Source organism: Bos grunniens, chromosome 19, assembly GCF_055505025.1.
Source record: "Bos grunniens cultivar Pamir isolate PY7600 chromosome 19, Bosgru_T2T1.0, whole genome shotgun sequence".
Lineage (NCBI taxonomy): Eukaryota > Metazoa > Chordata > Mammalia > Artiodactyla > Bovidae > Bos > Bos grunniens.
In genome coordinates, this window is record NC_141183.1 from 34,543,944 (window position 1) to 34,558,942 (window position 14,999).

A 14,999-nucleotide genomic window follows, 5' to 3' on the forward strand; every position below is an offset into this window, starting at 1 on the left:
GCAGCTGGCCGACCCACGCCTCCACCGGAGACTCCTGGGAAAGTCTGGGTCAGTCTCTTGTGGGGTCACTGCTCCTTTCTCCTGGTTCCTGGTGCATACAAGGTTCTGTTTGTGCCCTCCAAGAGTCTATTTCCCTAGTCCTGTGTAAGTTCTGGCAGCTCTATGTTGGGTTTAATGGTGACCTCCTCCAATAGGGCTTATGCCATACCCAGCTCTGCTGCACCCAGAGCCTCTGCCCTGCGGCAGTCCACTGCTGACCTGTACCTCCACAGGAGATACTCAAGCACAGTTCTGTCTCAGTCTCTGTGGGGTCTCTTGAGTTCATTGTTTGCTGTATTCTCCCATGCCTGGAGCAGTGCTGAGCTCTCCAGAAATCTTTGCTGAACGTTTTGTAAATAAATGCATTGGGATGCTTTATCAGCGGCCAGAGAGCACAGTGGTTAGGAGCACAGACAGGCTCCAGCACAGAGGCCAGGCAGCCGGGGTTTGCTGCTGGAGGAGCCCATTGGGCAAGTGGCTCTACCTCCCTGTGCCTGATTTTTCTCAAGTATATGCTGGGGATGGGGACCCAGCTCCCAGTGTTCTTGTGTGGGTGGAGTGAGTTATTACAAAGGAAGAGTGGAGACCGAACCCATCCCATAGTGAGTTACCATTCACCGCGTGTACGCCTTCACTGCCCCTCTTATCATCCTCCCTGCCTGTTCACTGTCATGACTAGAATTACACACTGCAGCTTTAGATTACGCTGACATTTCCTTTAAGGAACTTTCAACATGTCTGTCCCTTTATGACTCTGACGCAGGTTCTCCACCTACGATTCTACCTGCCAAATTGCACAAGAGATTGCCGAGAAAATTCAGCAGCGAAATCAGTATGAAAGAAATGGTGAAAATACAACCAAGGTAAGGCCAGGAGAGACTGGGCCCTTCAGAGGATTTGTTTGAGCTGTAAGGTCTGAAAACTCTCCCCTTTCAGAGGCTGTATGTGTAACAACCTGTGTGTGTCAGTCACTCAGTCGTGTCTGACTCTCTGTGACTCCATGCACTGTAGGCCCACCAGACCCCTCTGTCCATGGAATTCTCCAGGCAAGAAATTGGAGTGGGTTGCCATAGGTCAAATGGACATTACAACCAATCCATTCATTGTTAACTTAATCACTGAGACCAAATGAAGCAGGGCATCTCTTTAATTTCTCCTATTTTATCTTAAAAGCTGCTAACAGTTTTATAGTCTAGTTCCAGAGTTGGTACACTGTCCCCCGGGTGGTAAATCTATCAGGCTCTGCAGAACAAGAGGCAAGTTCTCACCTCTTTGAGTAACCATTCTCAACAAAACGATGATAGTCTTTTTTCTTTTTTTACATTTTACGTTTAAACATGATCATCCTTTGCTTTCGGGCTGTAAAAAAGACAGTGGTGGGATTTGGCAAGGTTTTTTTGAGCAAATCCTGAGTCCATGCCAATTCCTTTGATTCTAATCCAGCATCACAGGTTTCTTTGTAACTTCCCCATTCCAAATTAATGTTTTCCTTTTCCTGCAGTGAGAACCCCGATTTCCACAAGCATTGATATGTTCTTGCACATTTGGTCTCTCTTAGGAGTGAAAGTCACTCGGTCATGTCCGACTCTTTGTGACCCCATGGACTATATAGTCCATGGAATTCTCCAGGCCAAAAACTGGAGCGGGTAGCCTTTCCCTTTTCTGTGGGATCTTCCCAACCTAGGGATCGAACCCAGGTCTCCCACATTGTGAGCAGATTCTTTACCAGCTGAGCCACCAGGGAAGCTCAAGAATACTGGAGTGGGTAGCCTATCCCTTCTCCAGCAGATCTCCCTGACCCAGGGATCAAACCAGAGTCTCCTGCATTGCAGGTGGATTCTTTACCTGCTGAGCTACATGGGAAGCCCAGTCTCTCTTATAGTTTATACAAAAAAGTTTTCAGAATCATTACAGAAGCACCACTACATATGCTAAGTGTAGTTTGAGTCTCTTTATTGTTATTTTTAAAATTTAGAATATCCCACTAAGGATACTAAGGTTATTCTGTTTTAAAGATATGAGAATTGATTATTTTTTTCTGTATCTTATGCTCTCCTCTGTATCTATTGATACTCATTTTCAGGGTTTACTTTTTTCCCTGCCCTTAAATTTTAAATATGTAAAACATTTATATAGTACAGAAGTCATATTATATATAAAGGTGTACTCAAAGTCTTGTCTCCATTCCACCCTTTTTCTTGCCTTCTTCAACTTCTTCTTAGAGTAATCCTTTCTTTTTTAACTTAATTTCTCATTTATTCTTCCTGTGTTACTTGTGGAAATTAGCATCCGGGTGTGTGTGTGTGTGTGTGTGTGTGTGCGTGCGCGCACGCGTTACTCTTTTGTCTCTTGCTCTTTTCACCTAACAGTAGTATCATAGAAATGTTAATTCGTTGAGATCTTTTTGGTTGTTCTCAGGACTTTGTAGTGCTCTCTTGTGTGTTGCTGTTTAGCGCTAAATTGTGTCTGATTCCTTTGTTTCCCCATGGACTGCAGCACACCAGGCTCCTCTGTCCATGGGATTTCCCAGGCAAGAATACTAGAGTGGGTTGCCATTTCCTTCTCCAGGAGACCTTTCTGACCCAGAGATCTAACCCAAGTCTCCTGCATTGGCAGCAGATTCTTTCCCACTGAACCACCAAGGAAACCCCTATTGTGTGTACTGTAGTTCATTAACCTGTCTCCTAAGAATAGGCATTTAGATTGCTTCCTGTATTTTGCTCTTAAGAATAATGCTGCAATACATAACTTTGTGATTTTTTTTTTTTTTTTGAGATTCTTTTAAGAGTGAATTCTCAGAACCAGGGCATTTGTGATTTCTTTTTTTTTTAATCTGTTGCCAAATTACCCTCCACAGGGGTTGTCACCTTTGGCTTCCCAGGTTGGCCAGCAGAGGGCATTGTCAATTTCCTGAATTTTTTGCCAACCTAGGTGAGATAAAATATTTTAGTGTAATTTTATTTTATTCATTTTTTAAATGGAGGCATAATTGAATTATAATATTATATTGGTTTTAAGTATGCAGCATAGGGATTTGATATTTTTGTACATTATAGTGTGATTACCAGATAAGTCTAGTTACCATCTTACCATATGAAATTATTATATTACTGACTATATTCCCTATGCTGTACATTATGTTCCCTTGACTTCCTTACTTTGTAACTGAAAGTTTGTACCTGTTAATCTCCTTCACCTTCCAGTGTGGTTTTAAATTTGCGTTTTTCATGATATGAAGTGAAGTATGTTTTCACATTCATAAGCACTATATATATATATATATATTCTGTAAATTAATTCCCTATCTTTTGCCCATTTTTTTACATTGGATTATTGTTTTTGTTTTTTTTTTTTAATTTTTAAGAGCTCTTATGTATTAGGGAGATTAGCTCTTTCTGATATATTGTAATTATTTCCTCTCCTTTATAATTTGTTGCTTGACTTTGCCATGGTAGCTTCATCATATGAAAGTTTTAGTTTTTTTTTTTTTTATTAAGTTGACTATCAGTTTTTAATTGCCTCTGCATTTTCACTTATAGCTTTTGCTACTTGTAGGTTATAAAGGAATTTGTTCCTGATTTCTTCTAGTAAATTCATGGTTTCATTTTTTACATTTAGATCCCTGATCCATTCAACCAGTATCATCTTCTGATGATAAACCATTCTGCTAAGTCACTTCAGTCGTGTCTGACTCTGTATGACCCTATGGACTATAGCCCACCAGGTTCCTCTGTCCGTGGGATTCTCCAAGCGTGAATACTGGAGTGGGTTGCCATGCCCTTCTCCAGGGGATCTTCCCAACCCAGGGATCTATTCCGCATCTCTTATGTCTCCTGAATTGGCAGGCGGATTCTTTACCACTAGCACCACCTGGGAAGCCCAATAAATCATTTGACTAAGGGCTGGATGGGAGAAGGCACTGGCATCCCACTCCAGTACTCTTGCCTGGAAAATCCCATGGACAGAGGAACCTGGTAGGCTGCGGTCCATGGGGTCGCTGAGGGTCGGACACTTCTGAGCGACTTCACTTTCACTTTTCACTTTCATGCATTGGAGAAGGAAATGACAACCCACTCCAGTGTTCTTGCCTGGAGAATCCCAGGGACGGGGGAGCCTGCTGCGCTGCCGTCTCTGGGGTCGCACAGAGTCGGACACGACTGAAGCGACTTAGCAGCAGCAGCAGCAAGGGCTAGATGAAGCACAAGCTGGAATCAAGATTGCCGGGAGAAATATCAAATATCAATAACCTCAGATACACAGGTGACACCACCCTTATGGCAGAAAGCAAAAAAGAACTAAAGAGTCTCATGATGAAATTGAAAGAAGAGAGTGAATAAGTTGGCTTGAAACTCAACATTCATAAAACTAAGATCATGGCATTTGGTCCCATCACTTCATGGCAAATAGATGGGCAAATGGAAACTGTGAGAGACTTTATTTTTTTGGGCTCCAGAATCACTGCAGATGGTGATTGCAGCCATCAAATTAAAAGACACTTGCTCCTTGGAAGGAAAGTTATGACCAATCTAGATAGCATATTGAAAAGCAGAGACATTACTTTGCCAACAAAGGTCCGTCTAGTCAAAGCTGTGGTTTTTCCAGTGGTCATGTATGAATGTGAGAGTTGGACTATAAAGAAAACGGAGTGCCAAAGAATTGATGCTTTGGAACTGTGGTGTTGGAGAAAACTCTTGAGAGTCCCTTGGGCTGCAAGGAGATCCAACCAGTCAATCCTAAAGGATATCAGTCCTGAATTCATTGGAAGAACTGATGTTGAAGCTGAAACTCCAATACTTTGGCCACCTGATGCAAAGAATAGACTCATTGGAAAAGACCCTGATGCTGGGAAAGATTGAAGGCGGGAGGAGAAGGGGACGACAGAGGATGAAATGGTTGGATGGCATCACTGACTCAATGGACATGAGTTTGAGTAGGATCTGGGAGTTGGTGATGGACAGGGAAGCCTGGTGTGCTGCAGTCCATGAGGTCGCAAAGAGTCAGACATGACTGAGCGACTGAACTGAATTATAAAAATGAGTTTTCCATGTGGCTGAATATTGCCCAGGTTAGATTAAATTCCTCAATATAGGCTTTCTGGATTTAGGTTGTATAAAATTTTAAGCATTTTAAAAATGTCTCAGATTCACATGTCTATACCAATTCTGATAAACTTTAAAAAAAATCTTTCTCTGTTAAGTATACAATAGTTTAATATACATTTTAAAAGTTACTTATGCCATTGAGCATCTTTTCATATATTTTTTGGATGTTTGTATTTCTTCCTTTATGAATTGCCTGTTACATTCCTATACATGTTCTTAACCTAGCTTATTATTTCTTAATTTCCAAGTGTTTCTTACCTATTTGTTAACTAAGCTTGGATTAAGCTTTGATTTGGCACATTTGATACAAATATTTTTTCTATTAATTTGGATTTTGATTTTATAAATGACTTTTTAAAAATATACATACTTGTTTTTAAATTTTACTTGAAATTATCACTGTTTTTATTCATGGCCTTTTCTTATAGGAGAAGGGGAGTAATAGTTAGAAAGACTTTTCATGCTCAGGGATTATATTAACAGAAATACTTTGTCTAATTACCTAAATTTTCTTTAAACTTTCCTCCTCTTTTTTTTTTTAATATTTTTTAGAACACAGAAATCTTTACAATATTTGAAATTTGTTTTGTGTATTATAATTTTTTCCCATTTGCTCAATTATTAATCCCCACCGAAGTATGAAATATTTCCTATTTCATTCACTGAATTTTTTCACAGCTGCACTGTTTATGGACATTCTGTTCTTTTGCACCAATGAAGCCATTGGTAACTGCTAGCATCACACTCTTGTAGTTTTTTTAATAAAGATGTAACATCTGATTGTTTAAGGCCACCTTTGTAACACATATCCTTGATCTTTCTATGCTGCTGCTGCTGCTGCTGCTAAGTCGCTTCAGTCGTGTCCGACTCTGTGCGACCCCATAGATGGCAGCCCACCAGGCTTCCCCGTCCCTGGGATTCTCCAGGCAAGAACACTGGAGTGGGTTGCCATTTCCTTCTCCAGTGCATGAAAGTGAAAAGTGAAAGTGAAGTCGCTCAGTTGTGTCTGACTCTTAGCGACCCCATGGACTGCAGCCTACCAGGCTCCTCCGTCCATGGGATTTTCCAGGCAGGAGTACTGGAGTGGGGTGCTATTGCCTTGTCCGGATCTTTCTATATCTCCCTTCATTTATCCTCCTCTAACAGCAGTTTTGCATAGCTTTACGTAGTTTACTTGGAGAGGGGGGGTGCTGTGCTAGGTCTTCATTGCTACACAGGCTTTTCTCTAGTTGTGAAGAGTGGGGGCTACTCTCTAGTTTTGGCAGGTGGGCATCTCATTTCAGTGGCTTCTCTTGTTGTGGGGCACAGGCTCTAGGGCGCTCTAGGAGTTGCAGCTCCCAGGCTCTAGAGCACAGGCTCAACAGTTGCGGTGCACAGGCTTTGTTGTTCGATGTACGGCATGTGGGATCGGCCTGGATCAGGAATCAAACCCGTGTCTCCTGCACTGGCAGACAGACTTCACCACTGAGCCACCAGGGAAGCCCTGCATAGCTTTATTAAAAAGAATTTTGTGCTGTGCCTCATTTACCACCTCCTCTCAGAGAAGGCAATGGCAACCCACTCCATTACTCTTGCCTGGAAAATTCCATGGACGAAGGAGCCTGGTAGGCTGCAGTCTGTGGGGTCACTAAGAGTCGGACACAACTGAGCGACTTCACTTTCACTCTTCACTTTCATGCATTGGAGAAGGAAATGGCAACCCACTCCAGTGTTCTTGCCTGGAGAATCCCAGGGACGGGGGAGCCTGGTGGGCTGCTGTCTATGGGGTCGCAAAGAGTTGGACACGACTGAAGTGACTTAGCAGCAGCAGCAGCAGCTCTAATAAAAGCACTGCACACGGGGTTTTGGATCGATGTGTAGTATATTTATAGATTAAATTGGGGAGCATTTACATTTTTGCAGTATTGATTCTTTCCCTTCACTCATTCCTTCAGCAGTATTTCCTGCAATTACTATAGGCCAGACACTGTGCTAGATATGTTTCAGATTTTGTTGATATTGTTAATGATGTTTAAAAATAATTTTTAGAAGAGTTCTTCCTACCTGAATTTAGGAATGCCCTGGATTTTTTCATTTTGTGATTGATCACCACCATGAATTCTTTACCTTTTTCTAGTCATTGTTCGGTTGATCCTCTTAACTTTGCCAAATAGACTATTTTTAACCTGCAAATAATGATAATTTCATTTCCTTCTTTCCAGCCCTTATGTATTTCTTTTAACTTGTCGTATTGCATTGGTTAGAACTCTAGACCAAAGTTAAATAATATTGCCGTTAAGGCCAGCACTGACCCATTCTGAGTTTTCTTTCCTTGTTTTTGTCATGTTTTTAATTAATTTTCCCTGTGTTGTATTAATCATATGTTTATTCTATTTTTAGTTGTTAATACCACTCATAACTTTAGTTATTAATACTATTAGCTGTATTATTAGATCTTCTAACATCAAAGTATTTTTAAATTGCTCAGATAAATTCTGCTTGGTGATGGCATGCTGTCATTTTTAATGTAATTCTGAATTTGCTCTGCTAATATTTTTTTAAAGGCTTTACATTTATAATCCTTGGGGGAGATTGGCAAGTGGCTTATTTTTTTTCTCTTATCTCCTGTCAGTGTTCGTTACCAATGTTGTGTTAGCCTAAAGTATGAATTAGGCTTTCATCCTTTTCTGTGCTTTGGAAAGCTTCTGTTAAATTCTCATAACAGAATTTTTTTTCCTGAAAATAATAGTTTTCTTATAAAATATTAAGAAATCCTGCTACTTAGAGATAACCACCCTTGATGTTTTGATGTCTTTAGTTCCTGGGTTGTTTTTTTTCTCTCTGTGAGTGACATTGCATTTTATGACTTGATTTCTTTTTCTTTTAATAAATTACGATGGATATCTTTCTATGTTAACAAATTTAGATGTCATTCATACTTTTTAATGACTACATTCTTTTTCATCTGTTAAATGCTTTTGATCTTTAATTTTTTAGACTCTTAGACCTGGTGTGTGTGTGTGTGTGTGTGTGTGTGTGTGTTCATTATTCTTTTGTTTGTCTGTTTTGCTCTTTATTTCTTGAATGAGGAAAGATCTGCCTTCCTTGGTGTTTCCCCATAGACGTTGTGGGTGGTTTTTCTGTGGTTCCCAGAGGTATTAGAACAGTTACGGTTAGGTTTTTCTTGGCTGCTGACACCTTTGAGGGTTGCTTGATGCATGTCGTGCTTGGTCAGCCTCTGCTGTTCTGCTGTGTTTTCCTTGTGTGACCCCCACTAATCTAAGGAGAGAGCCCCTGCTTCACTGCAGTTGTATAAGTGTTCCTTTTAACAAGGTAGCAAATGAAACTTGGGACAGTCTTGTCTTTCTAAACATACCTCCAATTATATCCGTGGTTGACTATGTTTATTTTACAGGCTTGATTTTATTTTTCATATTTTTAAATTCCTGAGAGGCTTTCTCTCCACCTCTCCACCATCCTCTTTAAGGCAGCACTTAGAGTCACAAACAAAACTTGACTCTGGGTTTGTAAATTAGAGAAAATTCACACACTCCTGGAAAAAAGAGTCATATGTGGTTAACATTCCTCTTGTAAAGAAAGGCCACTCTGCTATAAAACTTTGAATGGGTTGTAAGGATACCAGTGTGTTTAGGGAAGACTGTCCAGGATGGCCAGGGGACTTGACATCTTGCTCTTTGCAGTGTGGGTGAGGGAACTGTGGGGTTTTTGCTGGTGAACAAAGATGGGGTACATGCAATTTCCTGTGTGGCTCCTGGTAGACAAATAGGATCAGAAGGTACATGTTCAAGGGCCAGAATTCAGCTGATTGTGAGAGCAAAGTCAGGGTTCATAGATGGACCGACTTACCACCTGGTCAGGTCATACGACTGGGTATAAGTGTTACATGGGTGGCTGGCCCAGGCAACCATTAAGATTCCATAAAATCTTGAGGTTATCATTGGGAGGCTTGATGTCTCTTCCAGCCTTCCCCTGATGGAATCAGTTTGTAAAGCAGCATTTACATGATATTTTTAGGAGATTCCACACCTCTGGACTAGCATACTTAGGCTGTGTTCTTTTCTTTTCAGCTTACCGTGACAATCAGAGCTTTGTTGCAGAAACTGAAGGAAAAGATCGCCCTTTTGAAGGACTTATTGCTAAGAGCTGTGGCAACACATCAGATGTATCCATGTAAACATTTCCACCTCTTGCTAGAGTGGGAGGACAAGCAGTCTTATTTTAAGAAAGGAAGGAATCTGGGCCACCCAGATTTTTTCCACAGCTTGAGGAAGACCTGGTTTCCAAAATATTGCCTATAATCTCGATTTCTATTTTAAGGGTCCGTTATATGTTTTACAGTGAATATGCTGGCGAAGCAAGACGCACAGCAAGAGCTTACTTAGTTGGGTGTAACCTTGCCCATGCAGGCAGCTCATGTTTTCTGTTAGCGCTGTGTTTACACCGAGCCCCGCGTTGCTACCTGTCTAGACTGCGGTGAAAGCAGTCCAGCAGCAGAACTTCGATGATGCTCTTGAGCCATGATTCTGCTCAATGCAGTTCCCAGAGTTTTGAACAATTCCTTTTCTTTTCCAAGAGACCCGTACCAGTAGAAACCGTACTTTTTTCCTCCCCAATTATGTAGGTTATTGAGATGTGACTTCTTCGCCTTATGGTTCTTGAAGTGACAGTACCCCTGGTTTGGGAGGTTTTTTAGGTGGGGTATAAAAGCATCTGCCTCCAATGCGGGAGACCTGGGTTCGATCCCTGGGTTGGGAAGATCCCCTGGAGAAGGAAATGGTAACCCACTCCAGTATTCTTGCCTGGGGAATCCCATGGACGGAGAAGCCTGGTAGGCTACAGTCCATGGGGTCGCAAAGAGTTGGACACGACTGAGCGACTTCACTCACTCACTTCACTCATAGGAGGCACCTGTGTGAAGTCAGTTGTGACATCACCTCTACTTCCTACCAAAGATGTCAACTATTAAAATCTTTTTATTTTTTTAGAAATTCATGATCTGATCAATTTGGGAAAATATATGTGATCTGTTACATAAAACTAATCCCTTAAATCTGAGTTTACAACTGACCTCAAACTGGGCCTCTCTTACCATCCCTTTCCTTTATCCATGGTTCATACCAAAAACCCAGACTTTGGTATCTCAGGAAATGGATTGTTACTGCCGAATTTTAAGCATGGTGAAAATGTAGCTTTTTAGATAAAACAATAGAAGATGTTGTGAAAATGTATTTTCTCCAAGTATCATCCTTATATGTCACCAGAGAGGTTGGTTTAGATAGTTGCATGATTTCTAGTATTCAGTTATTTACCCAGTAAGTTTCAAATAAAAGTTTAATTTCAGTGAACAATTGAGGCCTTATTTTTAACACAATTAGGGCATTCTGATATGTTCAGTTTGTAACTTTACCCTCCGTCTGGTATGGTTTGTTACTGCCCAATTAGTTTATTATGTAAGGAATTTTTATTTTATCAAAATCCACAAGTTTTAATATATTGACCTCAAGTTAGCAGAGCTGTTTTCTCTACCAAGTGCTTGGAAGTCTGCACATGGGCTCGAGGTGTGCAAACTCATTTTAGTATTACCTAAATTGTATATTACAAACATAGCTAAATATTGTTTCCTGATTTAATATTAATAACTGTATTTGCTAATAGGTAACTGATTATTACTCATCTTATAATGTGTGTGTGTGTGCTAAGTCGCTTCAGTTGTGTCAAAATCTGTGCAACCCTGTGAACTGTAGCTCGCCAGGCTCCTCTGTCTATGGGAATTCTCCAGGCAAGAATACTGGAATGGGTTGCCATGCTCTCCTCCAGGGGATCTTCCAACTCAGGGATCGAACCTGTGTCTCTGATATCTCTTGGATTGCAGGTAGATTCTTTACCACTAGTGCCACCTGGGAAACCCCCAGACATAGCACATCTTATAATATTTATGTGCTAAACCTATGGTGCAAGAAGATATAAATTAATAACTTTTACTTCTATTAATAATTTCTGCTAGTTATTAATTATAAGGCGTACCAAGCATGGTGCAATAATAATTGACTTTGTTCTTCTAAATACTTGCAGTCTAACCACATTTTGAAATCTTGTGGCATCTGGTTTCGTGGCGATCTCAGAGTTTGCTGAATTAAGCACCAGACATTTAAAAGCACCAAACCAAAAAAAAATAAATAAATAAAATAAAATAAAAAATAAAAAAAAATAAAAACACCAAACCGAGTTATTAAATATATTATGAAAGTATTTAAGGACCATCATGTGAATAATTTAGACTTTCCTAGGAGAAATCAAGCACTCAACTGGAATATAACAACTTTCTTGAAGATTCTGTTTTGTTTTTAAATAAAATAATAGAGCCTCTTTCTACTGGAACGGCAACCACAGCTAGGGATGGAATTTAGAGAATCGCCCTATGGGAAAGTGAAAGTGTTAGTCACTGAGTCCTGTCCCACTCTTAGCGACCCCATGGACTGTAGTCCGCCAGGCTAATCTGCCCATGGAATTCTCCAGGCAAGAATACTAGAGTCGGTTGCTGTTTCCTTCTCCAGGGGACCTTTCCAACCCGCATCTCCTGCACTGCAGGCAGAGTCTTTACTATCTGAGCCACCAGGGGGCGCTCATTAACCTCTGGATTTTTCAGGGAGACCGTTTCTTAGAACGGGAAGAAGGAGGTAGCTTCTGTATTACTCAGGCCTCTATTTAATTAGTCTTGTTTCTTACATCTTCCCTCTCCCTGACCTTCCTCTTCCCAAACATTTAAGATAATTCTGTGGCGGTTATCTGAGATAATTCTAGGGCAGTTATCATCCAGATTTAAGATGTATCATATAGCAACTTGTCAGGCCTGGTAGGCTCGTATTATTAGACTGTTTGGGTGGGTTCTTTCCCTTCTTTACAAAAAAGGTACTGAGGCCAAGGCCAGCTTGTGCCTCAAGTCACTAATGTAAATTAACAACTTTTACTTTCAGCATTCCAGCAGAGGAATTTTCTTCACACCCAGGAGAAGAATCTTTAAGAGCTTAAGTAACTTGCCTAAGTCCCCGCCGCTGAGAAATGGAAAGCCAAGATTCCAATGCAGGGCTGTCTGGACCCAAAGCCAGTTGTTTAAAAGCTGAATTCTACTTTAGTGATAGAATACAGTCCACCGTCACATGACCTGTCTTCAGCGAGAATTCCCTATTACTTGGCGTGTTGCTGTAATGCCAAGACAAATCTTGTTTATAATGCAAATCCTCAAGACCCTTCTTAATCATCAGAAAGATTAAACAGTCTTCACTGTGGTTTATTAGGTATACTTTATGATGTTGTAATTCTTAGAAAAATGTGTGTCCATAAATCGCCAAGAGAGTGACTTTTTAATCCTTTTTCTTGAGGCATAATTAATGTGGGGTGACTTTTTTAATGTGAATATTTGGAAACCACATTTCCTTACTGTGTCGGGCAGTCGAGAGTTTCTGGTACCTGACTTAAGAAATTTATGCCTCTCTGCATTCGTGAAGTTTTCCAAGGAACACTAGGAGTTGCCAGAAAGATAAGTCCTATGAAAATGCCTTCCAAACAATTAAATTCTGGGATGTTAGGCATAAGATGTTACTGCTCTTTCCTGAAAAAGTATTTTTCTCTGGCAAGAATAAATGTGAAATTAAAATGAAAGTGGCGTGCTTTCGAATCGGTTAGCTTGCAATTCATAATCCAAAGTCCTGCAGCCAGAGTGAAAATTGCTGAAAAGCATTAACTTCTATTCACAGTGCTTCTTGGAGACGGTGATTATAATGGTCTCACCAGTTGAGAAAAGCTATGTGCAACAGGAGGTTGCATAGGAAATTTCAGGTAGCACTAAGGTTATTCTTAGAATTAGTTTTACATGAAGCTTGTCTTTTTGTTGGGTTTTTCAAAGGCAGCACTTTTAGTACTTTGAAAAGAATTTTTGAAAATCACTTTACAAAGGACTTCAGTATCAAAAGCTATTTTGGTCTCTTGTGAGAAGTCCTAGAGAACTAATTTTTAAGAATCGATAAATAAGGGGACTTTCCTGGCAGTCCAGTGGTAAAGATTTTGTCTTCTAATAGTGGGGATGCAGGTTCAAACCCTAAGATCCCACATGCCTTGCAGCCAATAAAGGCAAAAAGATGGTCCACATAGAAAAAATAATCTTAAAAACAAAAAAAAAGGATACATAACCCTGTTCCACTTTGTGTTTTGGGGGAAGAAAGATGAGTAGACAGGTAGCTGGCTGGAGAGATCCCCGTGTAACAAACCTGGATACATGGATACATGTATGTGTGGAGGAGCTCAGTGGATAGGTGTTAAGAATAGCCCCTGGGTGCCCCAGTAGTGGGGACGTGGTTCTAAAACACTGCACCTGGCCATGACAGTTTACACTGGTGTCTGCTATTGTGAAAAAACTAAGGACAAGGTCATTTTTATTTCAGTAGGAATTTTCTGATTTATAGTCTGTGTCATGGTTCTCTCTGGTTTCGAGTGTTAACATCTTGCTTTTTCGCCATGGTAGTAAAAGCAGATGAGCGTTTTGTCTGTTGTGGTTTTTGGAATGTCCACATAGATGGCAACGTGTATAATTGGTCTATATAAATCCCCCCTCCCCACACCCACAGTTTGTTTGGAAATACTCTGCTCCATGAAACCCCTAAGTCTGGGCACTGTTGGAACACTGTGAACAACACTGGCTTGGTGGCAAACAACTGAGATAGAAGACCAGCTCCACCACTGCCTCAAGGCCAGAGAGCAACGTGGCCTTTCTTGACCTCAGTTTTATCTACAGAGTAGGAATAATCAGACTTGCTTTGCAGGCTGTTGTGAAAGTTGAAGAAAATGCTATATTTAAAGCATCTCACAGGACAAGTTCCCCCATAATCATTGGTGTTGAATAAAAGTTTTCAACTCTTCGAGGGCAAGTTACTTAACTTCGTTGTGCCTTGTTTTCTTAATTTGTGAGAAAAGGATAAAGTACATCCAGCTTATAGCATTGTTGGGAGGATTAATTATATGCATAGAAGGTGCTTTGCGTAAAGCAGGCCCTCCTTGAGGATTACCTGCTGCTTACCATTTTATCACTGTTAAAATTACAGCTAATGTGGAGAATTAACAGGTACCCTTTTATGGAGTTTATAACACATAAGGAGGGTACATCCAGGCATGGAGATAATGATAGTATTAAAATACTACTTGCAAAATGGGATCAGTGCTTTGAGGAAGGTTGGCACCTGGGGCTGGTCGGTAATAGACACTCAGTAGAGTTTGTTAACTTTGGAGGATCTTCCTGTCCCAGGGATTGAACTCAGGTCTCCTGCATTACAGGCAGATTCCTTACCATCTGAGCCACCAGGGACTCCCCCTAAAAGCAAATAATAAATAAAAATGAAAGAGTTGAAGTGCTCTGTGAGCCAGAAAAATCTCTGGCCTCTGGGACCTTAAACTGTCTCTGTGCAATTCTTCTTGTGGTTCTGGAAGTAATTATCCTTCTCCACAGCAATTAATTTGCACGGAAGACTTACTTAAATTCTTATGCCTTCTACCAATAAGGAGAAACTCTAGGAGCTGGAAGTGGGGGAGGGAATGGGGTGTTCCCTGGGTCCAGCCCCATCTTCACCCCTCTCCATCCTAGGTTGGAAGTGCTTCCCAGGTTATAGCAGAGAAGCTGGACTCTGAAGTACAGTGATGCAAAATCAGGATCTAGTTTTATTTGCAACCTTGCATGAACTGGTTATAATTACATGTAAATTCAGTCTGGCCAAAGACAGAGTACTATGGTGGTTAGATCTTCTATTTCCCTGTCTGTTCTCTGATCTTCCTCCTTGGTTATTCACTAAGTTGATGGAAGAGAAGGTCCCA

General features: G+C 40.7%; 1 protein-coding gene across 16 annotated transcripts in view; it reads left to right on the forward strand.

The window, feature by feature from the left end:
* The window catches only part of STX8 (syntaxin 8), a 210,774-nt gene that overhangs the window by 13,266 nt on the left and 182,509 nt on the right, over nt 1-14,999 (forward strand). For 11 of the 16 annotated variants that reach the window (XM_086358932.1, XM_086358941.1, XM_086358938.1 and 8 more), the window contains 2 exons: nt 803-902; nt 9,209-9,303. The exons of 1 other annotated variant lie outside the window; for it this stretch is intronic. In XM_086358932.1, the coding sequence (XP_086215058.1) occupies nt 803-902; nt 9,209-9,303 (195 nt within the window). The remainder of the gene's footprint in view (nt 1-802; nt 903-9,208; nt 9,304-14,999) is intronic. 4 more of the 16 variants (XM_086358935.1, XM_086358944.1, XM_086358943.1 and 1 more) reach the window with 1 other exon arrangement.